The 20596-nt window shown below is 34.2% G+C and overlaps 1 protein-coding gene and 1 long non-coding RNA gene across 2 annotated transcripts; one reads left to right on the top strand and one right to left on the bottom strand.

The window, feature by feature from the left end:
* Positions 1–6: 6 nt before the first annotated feature.
* LOC111367879 lies at positions 7–2334 on the top strand. The gene is made up of 2 exons (XR_002697903.1): positions 7–329; positions 2065–2334. It is a non-coding gene; the product is annotated as an uncharacterized LOC111367879 (long non-coding RNA).
* A 1127-nt stretch (positions 2335–3461) lies between these two features.
* LOC111367878 (ethylene-responsive transcription factor ERF011-like) lies at positions 3462–4655 on the bottom strand. The gene has a single exon (XM_022988964.1). It carries the CDS (start codon positions 4102–4104, stop codon positions 3610–3612), a length of 495 nt encoding a protein of 164 aa, XP_022844732.1. The 5' UTR covers positions 4105–4655; the 3' UTR covers positions 3462–3609.
* Positions 4656–20596: the final 15941 nt, after the last annotated feature.

Here is a 20596-nt window from a genome sequence, read left to right as displayed (position 1 = left end):
GATTAGAGAGAGAGAGAGAGAGTAAATTATCTGGAAAATATAAACTTACCTTGCATTAACGAAAATGTTTTGCTTGATTTTGATGAAAACATGGTCACATTAGCAACTTTTAGAAAATATTTTCCATGAAAAAAATGTGAACCAAACACCCAAAAAGTAGGAACTTGAGTATAAAAAATGATATTTTCCATGGAAAATAAAGCCAATCAAATACACCCTTGGTTATTTGAAATAGATTGGAGGGAATTGAAAATGCTGCTGGAGTGGAAACTGCCCACTGTTAGTATCTCACAGGATCAGTGTTGAGCAGAAGGTGCCACCAAAAAAAGGTACTGATGAGGAATAACTTTATTATCTATATGTATGAAACAATTTTTTTGTAATCTTGGCATCTGCTTATTGAATGTTATGATGTATTCATTCTTTGAAAAGTTCTAATAAATTGGAATTAGATTGCATATCTTTCTCTCTCTACGCATGCATACGTGTATAGGCTGCTAATGACCGAAAACCTTTTTTTTTGGTATTTGTCCAATCACATTCCATGTCAGATTCCGTAACTGAATAACTTTTTTGCTCTCTCTCGCTAGCTTATCGTCAAGGTTCCACGTATGTGTGGCTGCAGCTGCAGCTGATGACGGAACCTCTTTTGTACTGTGTACAGTGATGCTGCCAAAGAGAGCATTAAATTGAGGAATGAAATGGTTGTCTAGCTATAAAGCAATGTGATATCTTAGGGTTTCAATGTAACTACTATGATTGTTGCTCAAAAAATAATGCTAGATTCTAAAAGTGGAATGGAATTGATTGCGTACTCTATTTCTCTGTGGACACATGCATGCATGCAAGCTCCCATGTTCATGCTGCTGATGTGGAAAAGTCACTTGTTTCAAAAGATAGGGGGCTCAAGGAAAAAGTGGTTTCATCAGAGTCCCGTCCCTTCCATTGATGGTTGTGTAAGATTCCTCTATCCTCTCTCTTCCAGTTGAACTTCCACTTGCACTTCCCGCTTAGGTCGAAAGCAAGCTACTGCTTTCCTCACCACTGAGTACTCCGAACTGGTCCCTGCAAAGCTTGATACTGAGCTTGTTCCCCGTTTTTATTGTAACCAATTTTTGAAGTAAAGAAATCTCCCATTTCTCTAGCTATCCTTCTGCTTTCTCTTGTGCTGGCCAGCCTTCTCAGTGAATAATTTGTTTCTTTCTTATTTCTGCCTTTCTTTCCCATGACGACTAGGAACATGCAAATCAAAAATTTCACTTTGAATTTTGGACCTCAACATCCTGCTGCTCATGGTGACTCCTCTTTTCACAGCCATCCAATCTAATTCTTGTGTCTTCAATGCTGAATAACCATGACAGGCATTCTCGCACTTGGAGGAACATGCTGCTGATGACAGGAACGTCTTTTTAGAATCTGATGACAGCTCCCATGTCTCTGACTCATAATGATCACTTAACACTCAACAAAGTATAGAAGTTTAGTAAGACCAATAGAAAAGTGCTTGGTGATTGATGATGCTAGCTTTAGGAGTGGTTCATGAATCCACCGAACTGAAGGATGCTGCTAGTTTGTCACTTTTTTCGTGATTTTAGCATACCATTGCAGCTTCCGTTTTATGTACTTAATATAGAAGCAACCATAGGATTAAAAATGTATCTTCTTATTAATTGTTAGATTGGTAGTCAAGATGAAGGATAGGTGCCTTCTTATTGTGGATGGCGACAGTAAGCTGGTTTAGCCATTTTATTGCTTTATTTGCATATTTCCCTTTTCAATAAAGCCATGAGTATGGGAAAATTTTAACGAACTTGTACTGACGTTGATGTGGCAAAACATAATTGGACTGTCCTCTATTTTTTTTTTTTTTTCCAATAATGTTGCGCCATGTGTTGTCTGTGTCAAAAAATTCTGTACCTATAGCATTTTTCTTCACTTTTTCGTTTCAACTTAAATTTCTCCCTTTGCCTGATTTGCTAATTGTTTTAATTATGAAGGTTAGAATTATTGGAAATGTTGCAAGAGCTACGCTGCAGCTGCTGATTATATTCTGAATTTGTTCAGGTACGAAAGCATATCGATTCAAGTTGATTTGGCAAGATAGTTTCCACAAATGGTGCTCGGTGACTCCTGAAAGATTGGCCAAATGTAGAAGAGAACCCTAATGAAGACACGAGTGTATGGAGTTTACATTTAAGGAAACTTATTTTTAAATTTTGAATGCCCTTGATGTTCATTGACTATCATATATATTTTGTTTCATTGACTTTATATGTGCAGATCATTTAGTACTTGCATCAGCATCTATTACAAAATTTCTTCCATTCATGTTCATTTAAAAATTTGTTCGGTGGTTGAACTACAAAATGATTGCAGTGGTTTGCTGTAGAGGTTGTACTACCATCTTATTTTGAAATTGACTTTATGGGGTTTTTATGTTGAATAGATTTAGCCATATTTTTTGTCTAAACCAATGTAGCCCTTGTTTGATGGCCATTATTGTCAAAAAATGATGTCTTGAATTGCGGTTAAAAAATGGGATTTTTTTTTTGATTTACGTACAAAATATTTTATTGTGTGAATTTGTGGTTGAAAATGAACGTGAGAATTATAGATTTTTTTATTTTTTATTTTTTTAATGGGAGACACGTAGGGATTGACTAGCAAATAGTTGAGCTTGCATACAAATTCTTATTTCTGGTGTGTTGTTAATTTAATATGTCTATTCAAACATCGTGATTATTTGTAAGTACTTATTGATTTCAACATGATCCTTGAATGCTAAATGCACTCTTGGAGTGATCTTGTAGTTCCCATGGGCAAAGTTTATAGGGTTTCATTTGGTTCAATTAGCTAATAGGTGCGGTACATTGATACAACGAATCAAGACCAGCAGATTTACCTCAAATTATCAAACTTTAATAGACATTGATAAACTGAAGTTGATAGAAAAAAGTTCAATTTCATAAATTCATATGTATTTTTCACTCCATTGGAAGGGAAGCTTGATGTTACAAGACAGATGTCAAAACGACTGTGCAGTGCCTGTGTACCCCGTTGGAAATATGTAAATTGGACCATGATTGAGCAAGTAGTAAGCTCTGATTATAGATGATTTTGATGGTGGATAGTGGAGTTTCCCTCTCCCCCTCTCTCCCCTTGCCGTGGTACCCACAATTCTAGTCATCTGCTACAGTGGAGAACCAAGGAAATACATAACTCAGTATCAAATCTTATGACTTTCTCAAACTTACAAAGCAGCCACTTGCACCAAACTCGAGCAATGGTAGGCCCCTCCTTGTTCCCCCACCCTCCACCGCCATCAGCGCACTTGGATCCACGGTCCCCACCCCCGCCACCATGAAACACTCACTGTCTCCTCAATGATCAAAAATCTTTTGAAGCACGACATGCTCGCATACAGTCAAGTTGCCAATTTGTAGAAAACGAACAAGATGAAATTAGGAAAAGCTAAATATTTACCTTAGTATTAAACAAAACTACGATTGGGGGTTCTTTTATGTTTTTTAACCAGTACACAGCCCAGAGATAAAAAGGAGAAACGATAAAAAAAAAAATATATTTCTAGTTGATTCTCTATCATCAACTTCACCAAGAATCAACATCTGAATCTTCGGGCTCGGGCTTCTTGTTGAGGTCAACAATCTCTTGAAACCAAGAAGGTTTGAGGGATCTGTTTGCATGCTCTTCTTGGCCAAATCCACCACCTGCTGAGAAATTGTTAGTATAGAGTGCATCAACTCGGGCGCCGACTTCCGCCGCCTTGGCCCTTATAGCCGCTGCGGAGAGGTCTTTGGGTTCTACGGCAGAGATTTCATCGGGGAAGTTGAGTTTGGCGGTGGGGCCACGGAGATAGTACACCGCCGTGTCATAGGCTCTAGCCGCCGCCTCAGCCGTGGAGTAAGATCCCAACCAGATTCTTGATCTTTTATTAGGCTCTCTAATTTCCGCAACCCACTTTCCCCACTTGCGCATCCTTATGCCTTTGTACGGCTTCTGGCTCCTCCTCCTAGTCCCTGCCGCCGCCCTCACACGGCGGTTTCCCACAGCACCAGCATCAACTGCAGCACCACAGCCCTCCATTTCTCTCCTCTCTCCAAATTTCTCTGTAAATTATAATAGGAGGTTGATTGTGTGTAATTGAATAAATAGGACGAAGTATTTAAGAAACAACAGAGAGAGAAACGAGAAGCATGCGCAGAGAAGTGAGGTGGTGCAATTGTGACGTTGCTTCAACAAACAGCCTGCGTATTAAGGCTCTTATCATCTGGGTTTGCAGCCACGTTGTTATTCTCGAAAGCAATTTCACGAGGAAATCAAACACCGACAAACTCTCTCTCTCTCGACCCACAACTCTCTCTCTCTCTCCAAATACTTGTAGATTTGTTCGATCTATATTTATAACGTCATCGCCCCTTTTTTTCTTCTTTATCTTGAGAGAAGGACAGAGAAAAAAGGAAGTCGGCGTTACCTCGCAATAAAAAAATTTAGTAATTGGCCGCCATGTTTGTATATGAATATGATAGCTTGCAGGCATAAATGCTTTTATATTCTCTCTCCGTCCGATGCAAATTGCCAAACCTTTGTTTGGCTCGAAGAGTGAAAAGGGCAAAGATCAAAATATAGTTGCAGGAATAAGGAAATGAGGCAGTCCATCTGATCTCCGTAAATGGTGTTCAATAACGTTACTTTATAAAAAATTAACAATTTATTTGAATTTTAGATAGAATAAATTGTTTTTATCGAGTTTTTGGAATTCTGATTTCAATCATGAAGATTCCATTCTAAAGCTTAACCTATGTTTAGTTCATACTTATAAACGTTCAAATCACTTTTTAATTTCAAATTTCGAGTTTCTCATAAGTAATACTCATTTGTCCACCTCCCAAATTCTATTTGCGTTTGATCTGTCCATAAATTCTTCCCAAGCATGTTTATAATCAAACCCTTACCATTAAGTCTTCACGCAATGTTTAAATTTTACTTTTAAATAGTGGTATCTCACTAATGAATCAAGTTTTAAGAAGGGAAGCCTTCTTTTCCTGCCAACCAAGTTGTACAGGAAAGGTCCAAACCAATCTTGAGCTATAGGGAAGTTTCAGTCTGTCTATTCCATCGAATCTCTTTCTGAAGCAATGCCAATACGTAAAATAAATCAAACTTTTATTTATTGACTATTATTTTATATTTAAACGATATCAAAATTTACATTTAGGGCCTATTTGTGCTCCTTTAATTTCAAAAAGTTTATAATGGAATAGTAATTGATATTGAAATGTGCGGTTAAAGAATGAAATTTTTTTAATTTGTGTTTAATATTATTTTAATGGAGAATGTATTGTTGAAAATGAGTACTGTAGAAAAAATAATGTAGTAAAATGAATGACAAACAAAGGTTTAATATCCGCTGGAATACTGAAGTTTTTGGAAAATTTATACTGCTAAATTAGTTGTCAATTATAAGAGGCCGATGAGGAAGAAATTGATTAAAAAAATGTTAGTTAATTGGAGAAAGTGATTATTATTATTATTTATTATTGTTATTGGTTTAGTTCTTATTTGCATGATTTGGTGATACGAAAATGGAGGGTTTGGTCGGTGACTTGACTTGGCATCTCCTTCAGGCTTCAACATTGAACCATTTTATTAATTAAAACGAAATTGATTGATTGATTGCTACACCCTTGAGGACCACCATACAATTCTACTACTTATTTTTCACTTTTTTTTTTTTTGTTTAAAAAAATAAAATGGATTATGTAACCTAAGCTATGACATAAACAAATCCATGACAAAATTTTCTTAAGCCGTCCAAGTTACGATGAAAACTGAAAAGTAGTCTCTTGTAAACATTTTCATAATTAACTTTTTTTTTCATTTTTTTTTTAAAAGTTAAAATGTTTCTACCATTCTCCTTTACCTATCTATATCGTGGAGTATTAAACTTTAAACACTTTGAAAGACAAAAATAGAGGTTAACGGTATAATATTGAAAATTAATAAAGGAAAAGGAAAAAAATAAAAAATAAAAACAAATTTAACCACTGCCTACATTTCATTTTTAACAAGTGTCTAGTTCGGATGCAATTTGAGTAGAACGGTTTCAAAAAGTAATAATACATCGAAATAATAATAATAATAATAATAATAATAATAATAATAATAATAATAATAATAATAATAATAATAATATAAAATATACTAATCTTGTCTATATATTTATTTTTTTTAAAAATGACTTAATTTGTTATGATAAGGATTATACATGTTGGACGTCGTTCAATGTTTCATTTAGCTTATTAAATAGGGTAAAATTTGACAGATAAATCTAGATAAAACAATTCGGCAATAAAAAAGAAAGAATATAACAGTAGCAATATTAGTACAACCAGATAAAAAACAATAAAATGAAAATGAAGAATATATCAAACATTAAATTAGATATTTTAAATAATTTACTGAAATTAAGTGAACAAAGAGAGGGAATAGTTTTTTCTTTTTAGTAGTACTACTTTTATTGGAATATTAGTAAAGTGCAATTGAGTCTTAATTTCCACAGCTTCAATCAAGCCTTCAATGATAGTTTGGCAAATAAGAACACAGTTTTTAATCTGTGGGTTCCACTATTTTTTAGATGAAAATATATTTCGTTTACAATGTAGCTTATTCTACCTTTTTAAGCTATTGATTCCACACAGGCTGAGATGGCACAACTTTGGTCAAATAATAATATCTAGCATCCTTGATAATGTCACCTAGTGGCACCTAAATCGATGTAATACTTTGTTACTCATTTTGGTCATAAAATGGAATTCATTGTGATGCATTAAATTCATAGAAGATTCAAAAAATGCAACAATGGCTCTAATACCACATGGATTAATGTTTAAAATCTCAACTTACAAATAGTATTACATCTCATCCGACGAGGCTCAAACCGTCGATCACGTGGATACCTAAATTAACCAAGCAAGGACCTCGTCTCAGCACCATCTACTTTTGCATAGCTGCCCCCACAAAGTGTCCTAAAATATCGTCAATAACATAAATCCATACGTCATGTAATAACTATACTTGAAGTTGAGGAATTATTGTGTTGTACCTCGTCACAATCAAGCAAATTGTCACCTATCAATACGATCTCTGCAAACATAAAAAAAACTCCATGCTAGAGCATCAATTTTCCAACAATGAACACATTCGTATCACACTCCATATCACGAGAACGTACTTCACCCTCAACCTAAAGTACCGAGGGATTTAAGGTCCTAGCTCTTTTCAAATTTTTAACTATAAAAAATAAAAAATCATAAAAAATTATTTTTGGGTTTTTTTTTTTTTTTCAAGTTTAGCTCGAGATAATTTTTTTTAAGTCCGATCCGGAATCTACCTCTAACATTAACATTAATATTCATAGTTAGACGTTGGAGACTATTGTTACGCCTCATCCGATGAGATTCCAAAGATCAACCACGTGTCCCCGGCTAGCAAATCAAATTAGGCCCTCACTCCATGTAACTATCCTACATGGCCTAACCAATGCCATTAGATATAGATAACCAAAGTGATGCAATCAAAGCATCATTCATGAGGTTGTCCCTCTATAGGAGAGGCGAGCTACCCAACACAGATTGACACTCGATGCTACTATCCTACTTGACACGGTTGAAGCCATCAAACATAGGTAGTCGGAGTGATGCATCACCTCAGTCGAAGCGTCATGTATAAGGCCAATCGTCCATAATTGAGGCAAAGTGTCACAACCTGCTGCATAGTGATTCGAAAGCAACTAGCCTTTAAGTATGAGGAGGCATCTTTTTGCTTCACCTCTTCCAAAAGATCCTTCAAATGATTAATTGATGTAACCTCTCTGTAGTAAATGTCTCTCGATTAGCTTGTAAGTCTATTTGTCATATGTAAGGTTTAGATTATAAGGTGGCTACTTTTCGAAAGTATTAAATGTCCTTGAACCTAAAACTATAGAAGTGACACCTATGATGAGGCACCTTGGTCATTAAGATGAGAACACAAGTCCATTCATCCAACAGCAATCATTTCACTCCCTTGCCTTCATTTGAAGGTAATCAATATTACACACCCATGGTACTATTGCTCTCTTGTGATTCTATATACACCCTTATGCTCGTACATCATGGTAACTCATGTCTTCCGTCCAACCCACATCTATATATATAAGTTTATTGATTTGACTGTTGGAGTATATGTGACCACCTCCCCCATTGTTGGAGAAGGCCACGTGCTTTTTACAACTTGTTCAAGTGTTCAGGAGCTATACGTGTGAACATGAGTGAAGTTGAAATCTATTAATAACATCACCAATCAAAAATCGAAATCAACAAATATTATTATTCTTCTTAAACTATAAATCCATTCCAACATGCTCCCAAAAAAAAACAAAGAACAATACTATTCATACTGAAAATTATCGATAGTTGTCTTACATGATATACACATAGCTAGTTGTTATTTAATACACAAGGCAATAAAAAATTACTATATTAATGCATCTAATGACAAATTGTTAGGTATATGTCACGTCGAACGATTATCGTACTGAATGACTACGAATAAATTATTCCAAAAAAGAAAATTGAATGTGATAATTCTGCACGAATTTGTTTTACTTTTCTGACATCATATGTTTCCACAAAGTCTTCAAGTCGATAAATATTTCGTTTATGTGATCTGACACAACAAATATTTTGTGTAGTCGTGAATTTGTAAGACAAATGGAAAATGTTTAAACCTCGTTTAAAACATAATCGTTCCTTAATTAATTGATAACAGTTTAAGATTAAGACATCAATAATTTCTGAATAATGCTATCTAAAATCAGGTGCTACAAAATCTATCTAGATGATGCTAAGTAATAGACTCAATAAAAAATAAAATAAATAATCAATTTAATTGTCATAGTAATATTAACTATACTGATATTTATACACCAATAATATTAAATAACATTACTCATAATTTACCCATCACATTCGTAAAGAACAATCATTCAATAGGGCCGCCCACTTAATTGTATATTATATGTAAAGCTACAAGGTCAAGAAGTGGGTGAAGAAAACAATGGCACTGCAATAAATTTCAGTTCATGTTTGACGAACTCGGTGCGATGCTTCCTACAAGGAATGATTAAAAATATTTGGAAATTATTACAAATGTCGGATAGTATATAAGACTAACACCATACGCTACCTAATGACAAATCCAATTAGGAGTCATTTAAGCCTCCTTAATCCTACATATTTTACATATTTCCTCGTTACGCAACTGAGTGGCCAATATTGACTCTAGTCGATCCGCCTTATCTAGTATACTAAATATTATACTGCGAGCAACCGCTTCATCTTGACAAATAAAGAACCATAATTGAGTACTTTCACTTGGCAAATGATGAGCACGCCAATTAGGGCTGTAAGCAAAAATTGTCTAATTGAAAAATCGAACCGAAATCGCAATTTAGAAATCGTCAGTTTGGTACCACGTGGATCTGGTCAACGAAATGGTTTTGACCAAACCAAATTGGTCAAAATGGTTTGGTTTAGATTTGAGAATTTTAATTGCGGTTTAAAACCAAACCGGACCGGCGAAAAAATATATAAAAATAAAAAAATGAAAAAATGAAAATTTTTGAAAATTCATCCAAATATTTAAAATTCAATGGTTTTGTCATTTGTGGGTATTTTTGTCAATTTCTAATTTTCTAATACAGATATATAATCCAATAATAATAATTTATATCTAATAATCTCAAGACTAACATAATCTATCAAAAAGCTATTTTCCTCTTTAGAATTTAAATGAACTCCAGCCGACATCCAACACAGTCTTGAGCCGCCGACACCACATATTTCTTTTTCAGATATTTCACGCTTCTTCAAAGTTAAATTGAAATCCATTATACCAAATCGGAGACAAAGAGATATTAGACCTTCAGTGATAATATTTGCTACGAATAAAGTTTCAAATCAATAATTTTTTTGGTGCAAACTAAGATACGAATTTGAAATTAAATGCGTTTCGTAACATCATACAAACGTAAACTTGTGTAATTGTTATGTTTAGATATTATAAACAATTGCTTTATTATCATGGTTCGTTATTTTCGTTGTTTAATCAGTATCCTTTTTTCAGATATGATGATTACGAGGTCTTGTTGTACATCATTATATATTTTTTTGCCTTATATTTAGTTTAGTAGACTTGTATTGTAATGTTATTGTATCGTCATTAGCCTAAAAAATGTGAACAAAAATGAAAAAAACTATGTTTTAGTTTATTGTGATTTTACTTTAATTTAGTTGGTATTTAAATTTATAATAAATATATTTAGCTCTGTTTGAACTATATTTTTCATATCATCATAATAAAAAAATTGACCGTTGGAGAGGAAGGTAGGTTCTACACATAAAAAAGCACGTCTATAAAGACGGCTGAACTTGTCGGATAAATGTCCAAATTTTTATTTTTTTGTCCCAAAAATTTGGTTCAAACAGGGATTTAGTTTGGTTTAAATTTATTGTTAGTAAGATATAAATATATATTGAATTCAATGAATTAATGACATAAAAGTAGACGGGCAAAAAAATATATGATGAAATCGACGGTTTAAAACCGGACCAAACCGTTAGGTTTAGGTTTAAGTTTTTTTCAAACCGTTTAAAATGGTTTGATTTAGATTTAAACGGTTTGATTTGAAAATTTGTCAAAAATCGGTAAAACTAGACCGCTTACACACCTAACGCCAATGATGTTTGAAGTTTGCAAACATATTATTCCAAAATCACACTCAAGTCACTTTTTATCCACACATTTCGAAGAATTCATAGGTAATGTCCACTTATTGACCACTCATTTCCATCTATTCATGATTTAAATAGTTTATAAACACTTTCCAAACATACTTAAATTTCAAGGAAAAAAGTACCTTTAAAAGCGAAACCAGTGATCACTAATCAATTTATCTACCAACCAGTGACTAACCTTGTGTTTTTACGGGTCTTGAGACAATCCAAAAATGGTGGTTCCCAAGAATACATCAAATTCTTAGCCCTAACCAAGACTTCATGACAGTGTCTAATCGAAAAGGCCATTCTTTACCCTAATGGTTTGACCATATTAGTAGCCAATTTTTCAAGCACATTTAAGTCCACTTTTCCAGCTTCCACTTCCCACTCCATGAAAGAAAATTACAAAAGTTATGCCATTTTACCAAATTGATTTTACCAGAATTGTGTCAAATTAAGACTTGACAGTATTTCATTGGTAATTGAAAAATGTTTTTAAACCAACTAACAATAAAATGCTGTCAGGTGTTAATCTGACATAATCCTGACAAAATCAATCTCGTAATATAGCATAACTCAAATTACAAATGTAAAAAAGAAGGAATACATTGAACCAATGCAGGAAAGAGAAGTCATGAAAAAATGTTTCAACATTTTTAGTAAAATTAAAATAACACACTAGAGTTCATTGACTCATACTAATGTGAAAAAAGGGGGATCAATAGCACCCCTGAAAGTCGACAAATGCAGCAGGAGATCCATTAGTTCTCTGCACCTTAAATTTTAGAACCCCACGACATCTAAAGGAGGCCAAAACAGGAAAATAATTCATTAAATATCTCGTCTTCACATATTAAAATATAATACGGTATAGAGATCTAGAAAACCTGGAAAACACTGGGATCAACTCTTCCTATGAGCATGTTAGGCCAAGATTAGCCAAATATTATTGGTGTATTGTACTGGGGAAGTGCTGGAAAGTATTATAATGCAAACATACAAGTCAAAGCTCGAATTCAAAATTTTCACCAAATACATACAAAATACAGTTGCAAAATCGGTAAAGTAAATTGTCATAATAAATATTCTTTCCATGCAATGAAGGAGATTATTTGGCCTAAGGTTAAACAAGTCTTTGGTGAGTCCTCCATAGCTGAGCTTAAGCCATGTTGGTTGGTTATGTACTGACATTCAATTGAGTGTTCATTAATCCAATAAGCCAAGCTCAAAACTTCACGCGATTGATTGTGTATAAGCTGTGTGTGATTTACACCCAGACCCAAGTCATTAGAATGAAAGCAGGGGCTATGAGGAGAAGTTAATAAAGTTGTGCACCTCTCATGTTGAAATATCAAAATTTGGTCCGACTTCTAATTCATTCCTAAAATAAATTCTTTAAGATGTCACTTTCTACCAAATAGAAGCAACAAAAACAAACATAAAGATAAGTGTTGAAGCATAGAAAATATATCAAACTATTAAATAATTAAAAAGTTAATTTGAAGGAACAGGAATCACAAACATGTTGGAAAAAAATACCAATTTTGTTGCAGCCTTATTCAATGCTCCATCAACATTTCCAAGACTGAATCGTTAGAAAATAAAGAAATAATTAGACGAAGAGCTAGCAGCTATGTTAGGGGGTATGGTAAACTGGAAAAAATACTCTTTAACTTCAGAGGATAGGGTATGTCGAAAGTGCTTCTGCTGGCCCTCAACTTTTCAGCCAGAAGCAATCATTTTAAGGAAATTGAGGGAATCACTTCCAAGCAATAGAAATTCACTTAAGTAGTGCAGATGACCTTTTTGTGGGTTAATAACCAATCACGTTCCAAGAAGAATTATCCCGTTCAGTTCATGTGACAAACCAAACTAGGTCCTGAATTCTGCAAACTACTGGATTAGCTCATATATCAATCCGAAGAACCTACTTTATTTGTAAGTCGTCCCAATCTAGGGAAGTGAAGACGGCCAATACCTGCTAGTGCCCAAGCTTGCAAAACACGTGCAATGTGAACTCTTAGAATAATGTGTCCTCCATGTGAACTAGCGAGATCCTTAAAAGAGAACTGACAAAGACTATGTGACAAGCAGCATAAATTTAAGCAGGCAATAAAGCATGAATAGATAAAAGGGATAAAGTATTCTTATTAATAAAGGGAGTTTTAAGAAGAGACAATCTTATACATATTGCACAACTAAGAATGAAGCAGAAATGCTACCAGTATCATTATCTTCAAAAAAGCAGCAGAGCCTTTCATCCTCTTTTCGTATCTGTATCTTCCACCATCTGATTGGAAAATCATGATACCACATGATCAACTAGTAGCCAGTCAGCCATAAAGCAAAAGAAATCATAGGAGAAATGAAAACTCAGGCAATAATCTACCTGTTCTTAAGCTCTTTGAATGGGAATTATATTTTGCAAGATCAATGTACAAGGTAGAACCCCTTTAAAGGTCATACACTAGCCCCTAATTAGAACATTCCATATCAAAATCCATTGATAGTTGTCCTCAATTAGTAGGCATAATATTTAACCGAATGGGCCTTTGCACAGTGCTGGTGACTTTGAGTAACATTCACAGATTCTATTAAAAAATTCAAGACTGAAACAATCACCATGTTCCACAGCATTCAAACGACTTCAAATTTGATGGAAGACCATTATATTCAAGTTCTTCATGTTTTAATGAGAGGAAATTTAGCTGCTGATTAGTTGCTGTTTCTGTCACACATGTAATGAATTTTTTTCAAAACTTTCCATCATTTTCTTGCTTTTGTTAGAGGTCTTCGTTACACTTTCACTGCTCTTTTCCATAAGGCGGTAAGGAGTTTGTCCCTCTCCTCATTGAGTCATTGTAGATGTTTTCCATTTTCAAAGAACAAGTAGAGGTTCACACCAAACTTCCCACCATCCAAATAGGTTTTCATCCAAAGGAAAAGGGCACTAACAAGGCAACATTGATTCCTTCAGATTACGTCATCAATTCTAAGATCTCTTCCTAATGTATACATCAACCACGTGCATTCAACGACAACACCCATAAGCTTTATAAACAAAAGAACACACATATTGCTAGTGCTTGGATTGAAAAGGCATATGGTATAACATTCTTAAACTCAATGCATGTAAAGCCATGATTGCCAACTGTTGATCCACCAAAGTGGCATAAGCAAATGGCTGTCTAATAGAAATTAAATTGCAAGCCAGAACATATTTTTAGCCCCAAAAATAACATTAAAAGAACAAGCAAATAATTAAAAATTGAATAAATCGAATACACATTCCTGTTCGTATGTGGCAACTTAATTGGAAAAAAGTCCTCAAGAACAGGAGCAGGCAAAGAGAAAGTTCTATAACCAACGAACAGGAATGTCCAAATCGACCCTTAACTTTTATCAGGGATATTTCTACCTTCACACGAAACAGGAACTTCAGACATAGACTTTAAACCGTTGGAGAAAATTCACTGGATTGGAGTAGAGATCACAAAATATGAACTGGAAACGCCAATAACAAGATAATATCGAACTTGTATCAATGAATGGCTTGAACACGATATCGTTGTCCTCAAACGATATTGGCCCCTTCTCCTATGAATTTGAGATGCTTCGAAAGTTGTTGGCAAATGGTTTGCAGGATTATAACAAGCCTTGTAAGGATTTAAACACCAAATCACAAGTGCAAATCATAGAAAACTTGAAGAACACAAAGAATGAATATGCATATGGCTTTTAAAGACTTTGATCTGTGATTTTGGAAGTAATATGGAACTTTGATATTTTGTAATGTGTTTGCCTTCAACATTGATTCAATATATATAGGCATACACTACATTCACGAAATGGTACCAAACTTTAAGCCGAAAGTCACCAATTTTGAATTTACAACGGGAGAAAACGTTATCCAACGGCCAAATAATTGCACCATGCGACCGCATGGTACAAACCCATGCGGTCGCAGCCGAGACCATTTGGTCTCGGCATTAGGCAATGCGACCGCATGGCATATTGTCATGCGGTCGCATGGACCCTTTTTTTTATTGTTGTTATTGTTGGTTTTGAACAACATTATCACATTAATCCCCCACTTGTTCAAAATTAACAAGTCTCTATTCATAATATACGATACTCATGCATAAGGATTAGAGATCTTTCGATTTGAATTTAACCATAGTGTAATCAAATAAAGTATAGTCGGAATCAAAGTTAGCGTGTAGCTTTAAACCAGTTATTTCATATGACAATACTGATAAGAACACACACACGAGTACCACATGTTTTCAAGTTCCTCATAACTCGCTTAGTGCTTTTATAGCATTGCACTTATCTTTTTCAACAATTTTTTAAGAGAGAAACTCCAACTCTCTATTAAGGCAGCATCACCTTGAAGATTGTTTAGGTGAAGTTCTTCCAGTACCTTTGTTACCTTTAGAAGTACTTGTGTTTTAGCACTAAACTTCATTAAGAGCTTATAGCTCATCCCTCATTTCAGTAACAACCAGTATTAATTTAATTAGGATAGGATTATTGCGGATTTTTTAATAATGATGCAACTATTCACATATCGAATGACTTGTTGTTATCCTTTGAACCCGTAAATTACCTTTTGAGTAATGACAGGTAGGGTTGCTATCATTGGTGAACCCTTTAGTTAAGGAGTTTCACATCCTACTCAAAGTAGATACTACTAAATCTCTATTTAGAGGTTTAGTCAAAGGATCCGCCAAATTCTCAATTGACCTTACATAATTTAGGGAAATTATTTCATCCTTGATTAACTTCCTTATATAGTCATGTCTAAGACTCATGTGTCTAGACTTTTCGTTGTAGACCTCGTTGTATGCTTTTTGTAGAACCTCAAATAATTTTAAATACCTTAGTTGCACTAAGACATGAATATTGGATGGCTAAAAGTATACTTCAAATTTTTAATCTCGTTTGAGACTCATTTACGACATAGAAAACATTCAATTTGGAAAATGATATCTAAAGAAAAGTTGCAGCTCTTTGAGTTAGCTTTCCAACTCACTTTGAATTACCTCAATCGAATATCGGGAGAAAAAATTATGATAGAAATACTAAAGGTTGTACAGTATCAACCGAAGTACGCGAAATATGAAAAATCAAATTCCTACACGATTTTCTAGCACCTTCTTAAACCTATAACTCCCACATAAATGGCACCCGTATTAATGAGTATTAGGCCCTTCACTTGCCTTTAAGCTGTGAGATTTTCACCTATAAATAGGCCCCAATGCATGCACATTTTTCATATCAAGACAAAAGCTTCTAAGCATAAAAGAGAAAGTTTTCAAGTCTAGAAAAAAAGAAAGGAGAGGGAGGAAAATTAGTTTTTCCTAGAAGTTTTGGTACTATCAAGAAGTGTTTTTCAAGTATCAATTCTCAATGGAATGTTTTTTTGAAACATCAAAGGAGTGCATTTTTCAACAAGGTTCAAAGCATCAATCAAGGTAGGTAGAGGTGCAAAGTTTTAATTCATGTTAAGTTATAAGTTTCTAGCAAATGAAGATTTATGTTAATGTTTGTATGTCTAATGGTATCTCTGGTACGGCGTACACCTCTATGTCTAATGATAGCTCCGGGTATGGCATGTACTTCCAGTCGAGGCATCATGTTAAGTCATGACTCTACGTATTTGGGATTCTACCGAAAATCCTACTATGAAAAGGTTTCTAAAGTTACAGCTTTGAAATGTATAGCTTGATCACAAATGCACCAATGATATCTATTGAGTTTTTTTAACTCATGGGTTTAACCATTTCTCTACAGATTGATATGATTCTACCTTGAGCCTGGATGATGAAAAAGATGGAGAGTGGTGCAACAAGCCCATGGAAAACCCGGTGAACAAGTTATTTAGATTTATTTTTGTGAACGTTTTCAATGTTATTTCTTTAAAGTATTTGAATAACGCTGAACGCGAGAACAAGTTGTGTTTTCTTCAAATAAATTACGTTCCGTTATTTTTTTATTCAGTGTTTTATTTAAAGTATTCGAAAACTTGTTGTTAAAATTATCATTGTAAAAATTAAGCTTCCGTTAAAGCATATTCTCCTATAACTAAACCACCGGCTAGTTAAGTAAAGTAAGTAGCGTTCTGGTCCACAAGGGGTCAGGGCGTTACACTTTTGCTAATGTGGTTTGACTATCGCACATGATAGGTATTGAAGAAATATTATTCGATGCCAAAGGTATCTCATAAAAGAGATCCTTAATCCACTCAACTTCTTTCCCGGTATCCGATAGGGCTACAAATTCTGATTCCATAGTCGAGTGTGTTATGCATGTTTGTTTCTTTGATTTCCAAGAAACAGCACCTTCTTCTAGAGTGAACACCCAACTTGAGGTGGATTTACTTTAACCCTCACTAGATATCCAACTAGCATCGATAAATCCTTCCAATATTGCCGAGAATTTAGTATATTGCAGGCATAAGTTCTTGGTTTTCTTTAAGTATCCAAGAACTCTCTCAATGACCCTCCAATGATTTTTACTCGGATTGCTAGTAAAACTGCTAAGTTTACTTATGCCATAGGCTATGTCCGGTCTTGTACATTGAACTGCATACATAAGACTTTCAATAGCACTAGCATATTCCAATTGAACAATCGCCCTTCCATCATTCTTTACAAGTTTTGAACTTGGATCAACTGGGGTACTATATTCTTTTATGTTCAAGTGTTTGAACTTGTTTATCACATTCTCAATATAATGTGATTGACTTAGGTGATAACCTCCACTAGTCTTTGTAACTTTGATACCTAAAATGGTATCCACTTGACCAAGATCCTTCATCTTGAATGTGGAAGATAGAAATATCTTTGTTTCTTCTATATCGTCCATGTAATTACTCATAATTAATATATCGTCAATATATAAATATATAAATGTCACATAATCGTGATACACTTTAGAATATAAACATCTAACTACGCTATTATGTTTAAATTTGAATGATGTTATAGCTAAGTCAAATTTCTCATGTCATTTCTTAGGTGTCTGCTTCAAACCATATAAAGATTTTACTAACTTGCATGTCTTATGTTCATTTCCAGGTAGAACGAACTCTTCGGGTTGCTTCATATAGACCTTCTCTTCGAGATCCCCATTTAAGAATGTCGTCTGACATCCATTTGATGAACATGCAAGTCATATATTGAAACTAATGCAAATAATATCCTAATCAATGTTATTCTAGCTATCGGTGCATAAGTGTCAAAATAGTCGATATCCTTCTTTTTGTCGATATCCTTTTGCTACTAATCTAGCTTTGAAAGTATTTAGAGAGCCATCAATATTATATTTCCTCCTAAATACCCATTTACATCCTATAGGTTTGGATCCCGGTGGTAGATTGAGAAGTTCTCAAGTTTTATTAGACATTATCGAATCCATTTAATCTTTAATTGCATCTTTTCAAAAAATGCTATCACGAGAAGCCATAGTTTCTTTATAGGTTTTAGGGTCGATTTCCACTTGTAGAACAAAAAGAATTGTTCTTACAACATTCAACTCATTTTCTTCTACTAAGTAAAAGGAGATAAGTTGAGAATCAATTGCATCTGGTCCCAAAGACTTCTCAACTCGAGTTTTATTGCTTCTTTGTGGTTCACTAGACTCATCAACATCTTTAGAAGACATTTCATCACGTGTTCCTCTTGAGCTAGGAATGTTTTCAATATTTTCCTTTAATTCATTATCCGATGATAACAAATTTTCAAAGAACTCTACATCACTTGATTCGATAATCACATTGGTCTCCAAGTTTAACAATCTATAAGATTTGCTATTATTAGCATATCCAACAAAAGTATATTTAATGCCTCTTGGACCTAATTTCGTCCTATTAGGATTTGTGTTCTTGCAATAAGCAAGACACCCCCACACTTTGACGTATCCAATATTCGATTTTCTTCCTTTCCACAATTCATAGGGAGAAACCTTTGTATATTTAGAAGGAATTCTATTAAGTATTCTACATGCACTTAATAAAGTTCCACCCCATAAATTAAACGGTAACTTAACATATATAAGCATGGCATTAATCATTTCTACTAAAGTTCTATTCTTCCTTTCAGTCAAACCGTTTTGTTCGGGTGTTCTAGGTGCAGAACATTTGTGAATTATGCCAAGATGTTCACAATATAAATTAAATTCATTAGAGAAGTATTCACCACCTCTATTACTTCTTAAAGTCTTTATTTTCTTATTTAAGTGATTTTCAACTTCATTTTTATAAGTCTTAAATAAATCAAATGCCTCGTATTTATGTTTCATCAAATAAACATAGGTATATCTTGAGCAATCATCAATAAATATTATGAAATATCTATTTCCACCTCTTGGTAGCATGTCTTTCAATTCACATATATCAGAATGAATTAACTCTAATATGCTAGAAGTCTTCTTAATGCTTTGACAAAGCTTTTTAACCATTTTTGCTTCTACACATGTTTTGCATTTAATGACATCATATTCATCATATGAAATTAAGTCACAATTTCTCATGCGTTTCATGATACTTTTACCTATGTGACCTAATCTAGAATGTCATAAAAAAAATAAATCAATCATGTAAGCAAAATCAACTTTATTTATTTTATTGTCAATAGTACAAAGTTTGATCATTCCTTCACATGAATAGCCCTTTCCAACAAATTTTTCGTTAAGTAACAATACAAGTTTACCGAATTCAAAGACACTTTTAATGCCCAATTTTTCCAAAAGATTCTCACTCACTAAGTTCCTATTCATATCCGAAACATGTAGTACATTTGTGAGAGCAACATTTTTTTTCCAGAAGTGAAGATAATTCTACACTTCCTTTTCCAATTACTTTGAACCGCACCTCGTTACCCATTTGGATCTCTTGATCTCCATCCACTTCATTGTATGTTTTGAACAAAGATTTGTCATATGATACATACATCGTGGCACAAGTATCATGCCAGCAGCCAGGAACCTTTCCTTTAATTGCATTTATTTCGCTCACGGTGAGTACAATCTTGTCTTGTTGGATGGAATTCACTTTACCCTCGGAGTTGTTGTGTTTCCGGTGTCTACAATCTTTTGCGTAGTGTCCAGATTTCCCACAAACAAAGCATCCTCCTTTGTTCTTCTTCTTGAACTTATTAAGGTTCCTTGAAGGCTTCCTTTTATTGGATTTTGTTGGCGATTCGAAAATTTTTACAGCATTTACTCTGGAAGTGCCCTCGTGAGAATCACTTTTATCACGTATTCTCGACTCTTCCTCAATCCGAAGATGTTTTTGTAGTTGTTCCAAAGAATAATCTTCAGAACTATACATTATCTTCTTCCAGTATCCTTTTCAAATTTCGGGAAGTTTGGCAATTATAGCCCCCACTTGAAAGGTCTCCGGTATTTCAATTTTTACCGCCTTCAACTTATTGACAATTACTTGCATTTCATGTATTTGGGAAAGAAGGGGAATATTCTCTAAAAATTTAAAATCGAAGTACTTAGAAATTAAAAATTTCTTTGTACCTTTTTCTTCCGTTTTGTACTAATTTTCGAGCACCTCCCAAATTTCCTTTGCTGAAATTGTGTTTGTATATAAGTCATACAAACGAACCGATAATGCGTTGAGAATGTGACCGTGGCATATTAACTCATCTTCTTGGCGCTTTTTCTTTCATTTCTCACCGCTTCGGTTTCTCCATTTGTTGGTTCCGATAGTGGCGCCAATTCCGGATCTAGGATGTAGAAGATCT

The sequence above is a fragment of the Olea europaea genome, chromosome 18 (genome assembly GCF_002742605.1).
Source record: "Olea europaea var. sylvestris chromosome 18, O_europaea_v1, whole genome shotgun sequence".
NCBI classification, from domain to species: domain Eukaryota; kingdom Viridiplantae; phylum Streptophyta; class Magnoliopsida; order Lamiales; family Oleaceae; genus Olea; species Olea europaea.
The sequence above is the reverse complement of the archived record's forward strand: the minus strand, read 5'-3'. Positions and strand labels throughout refer to the sequence as shown.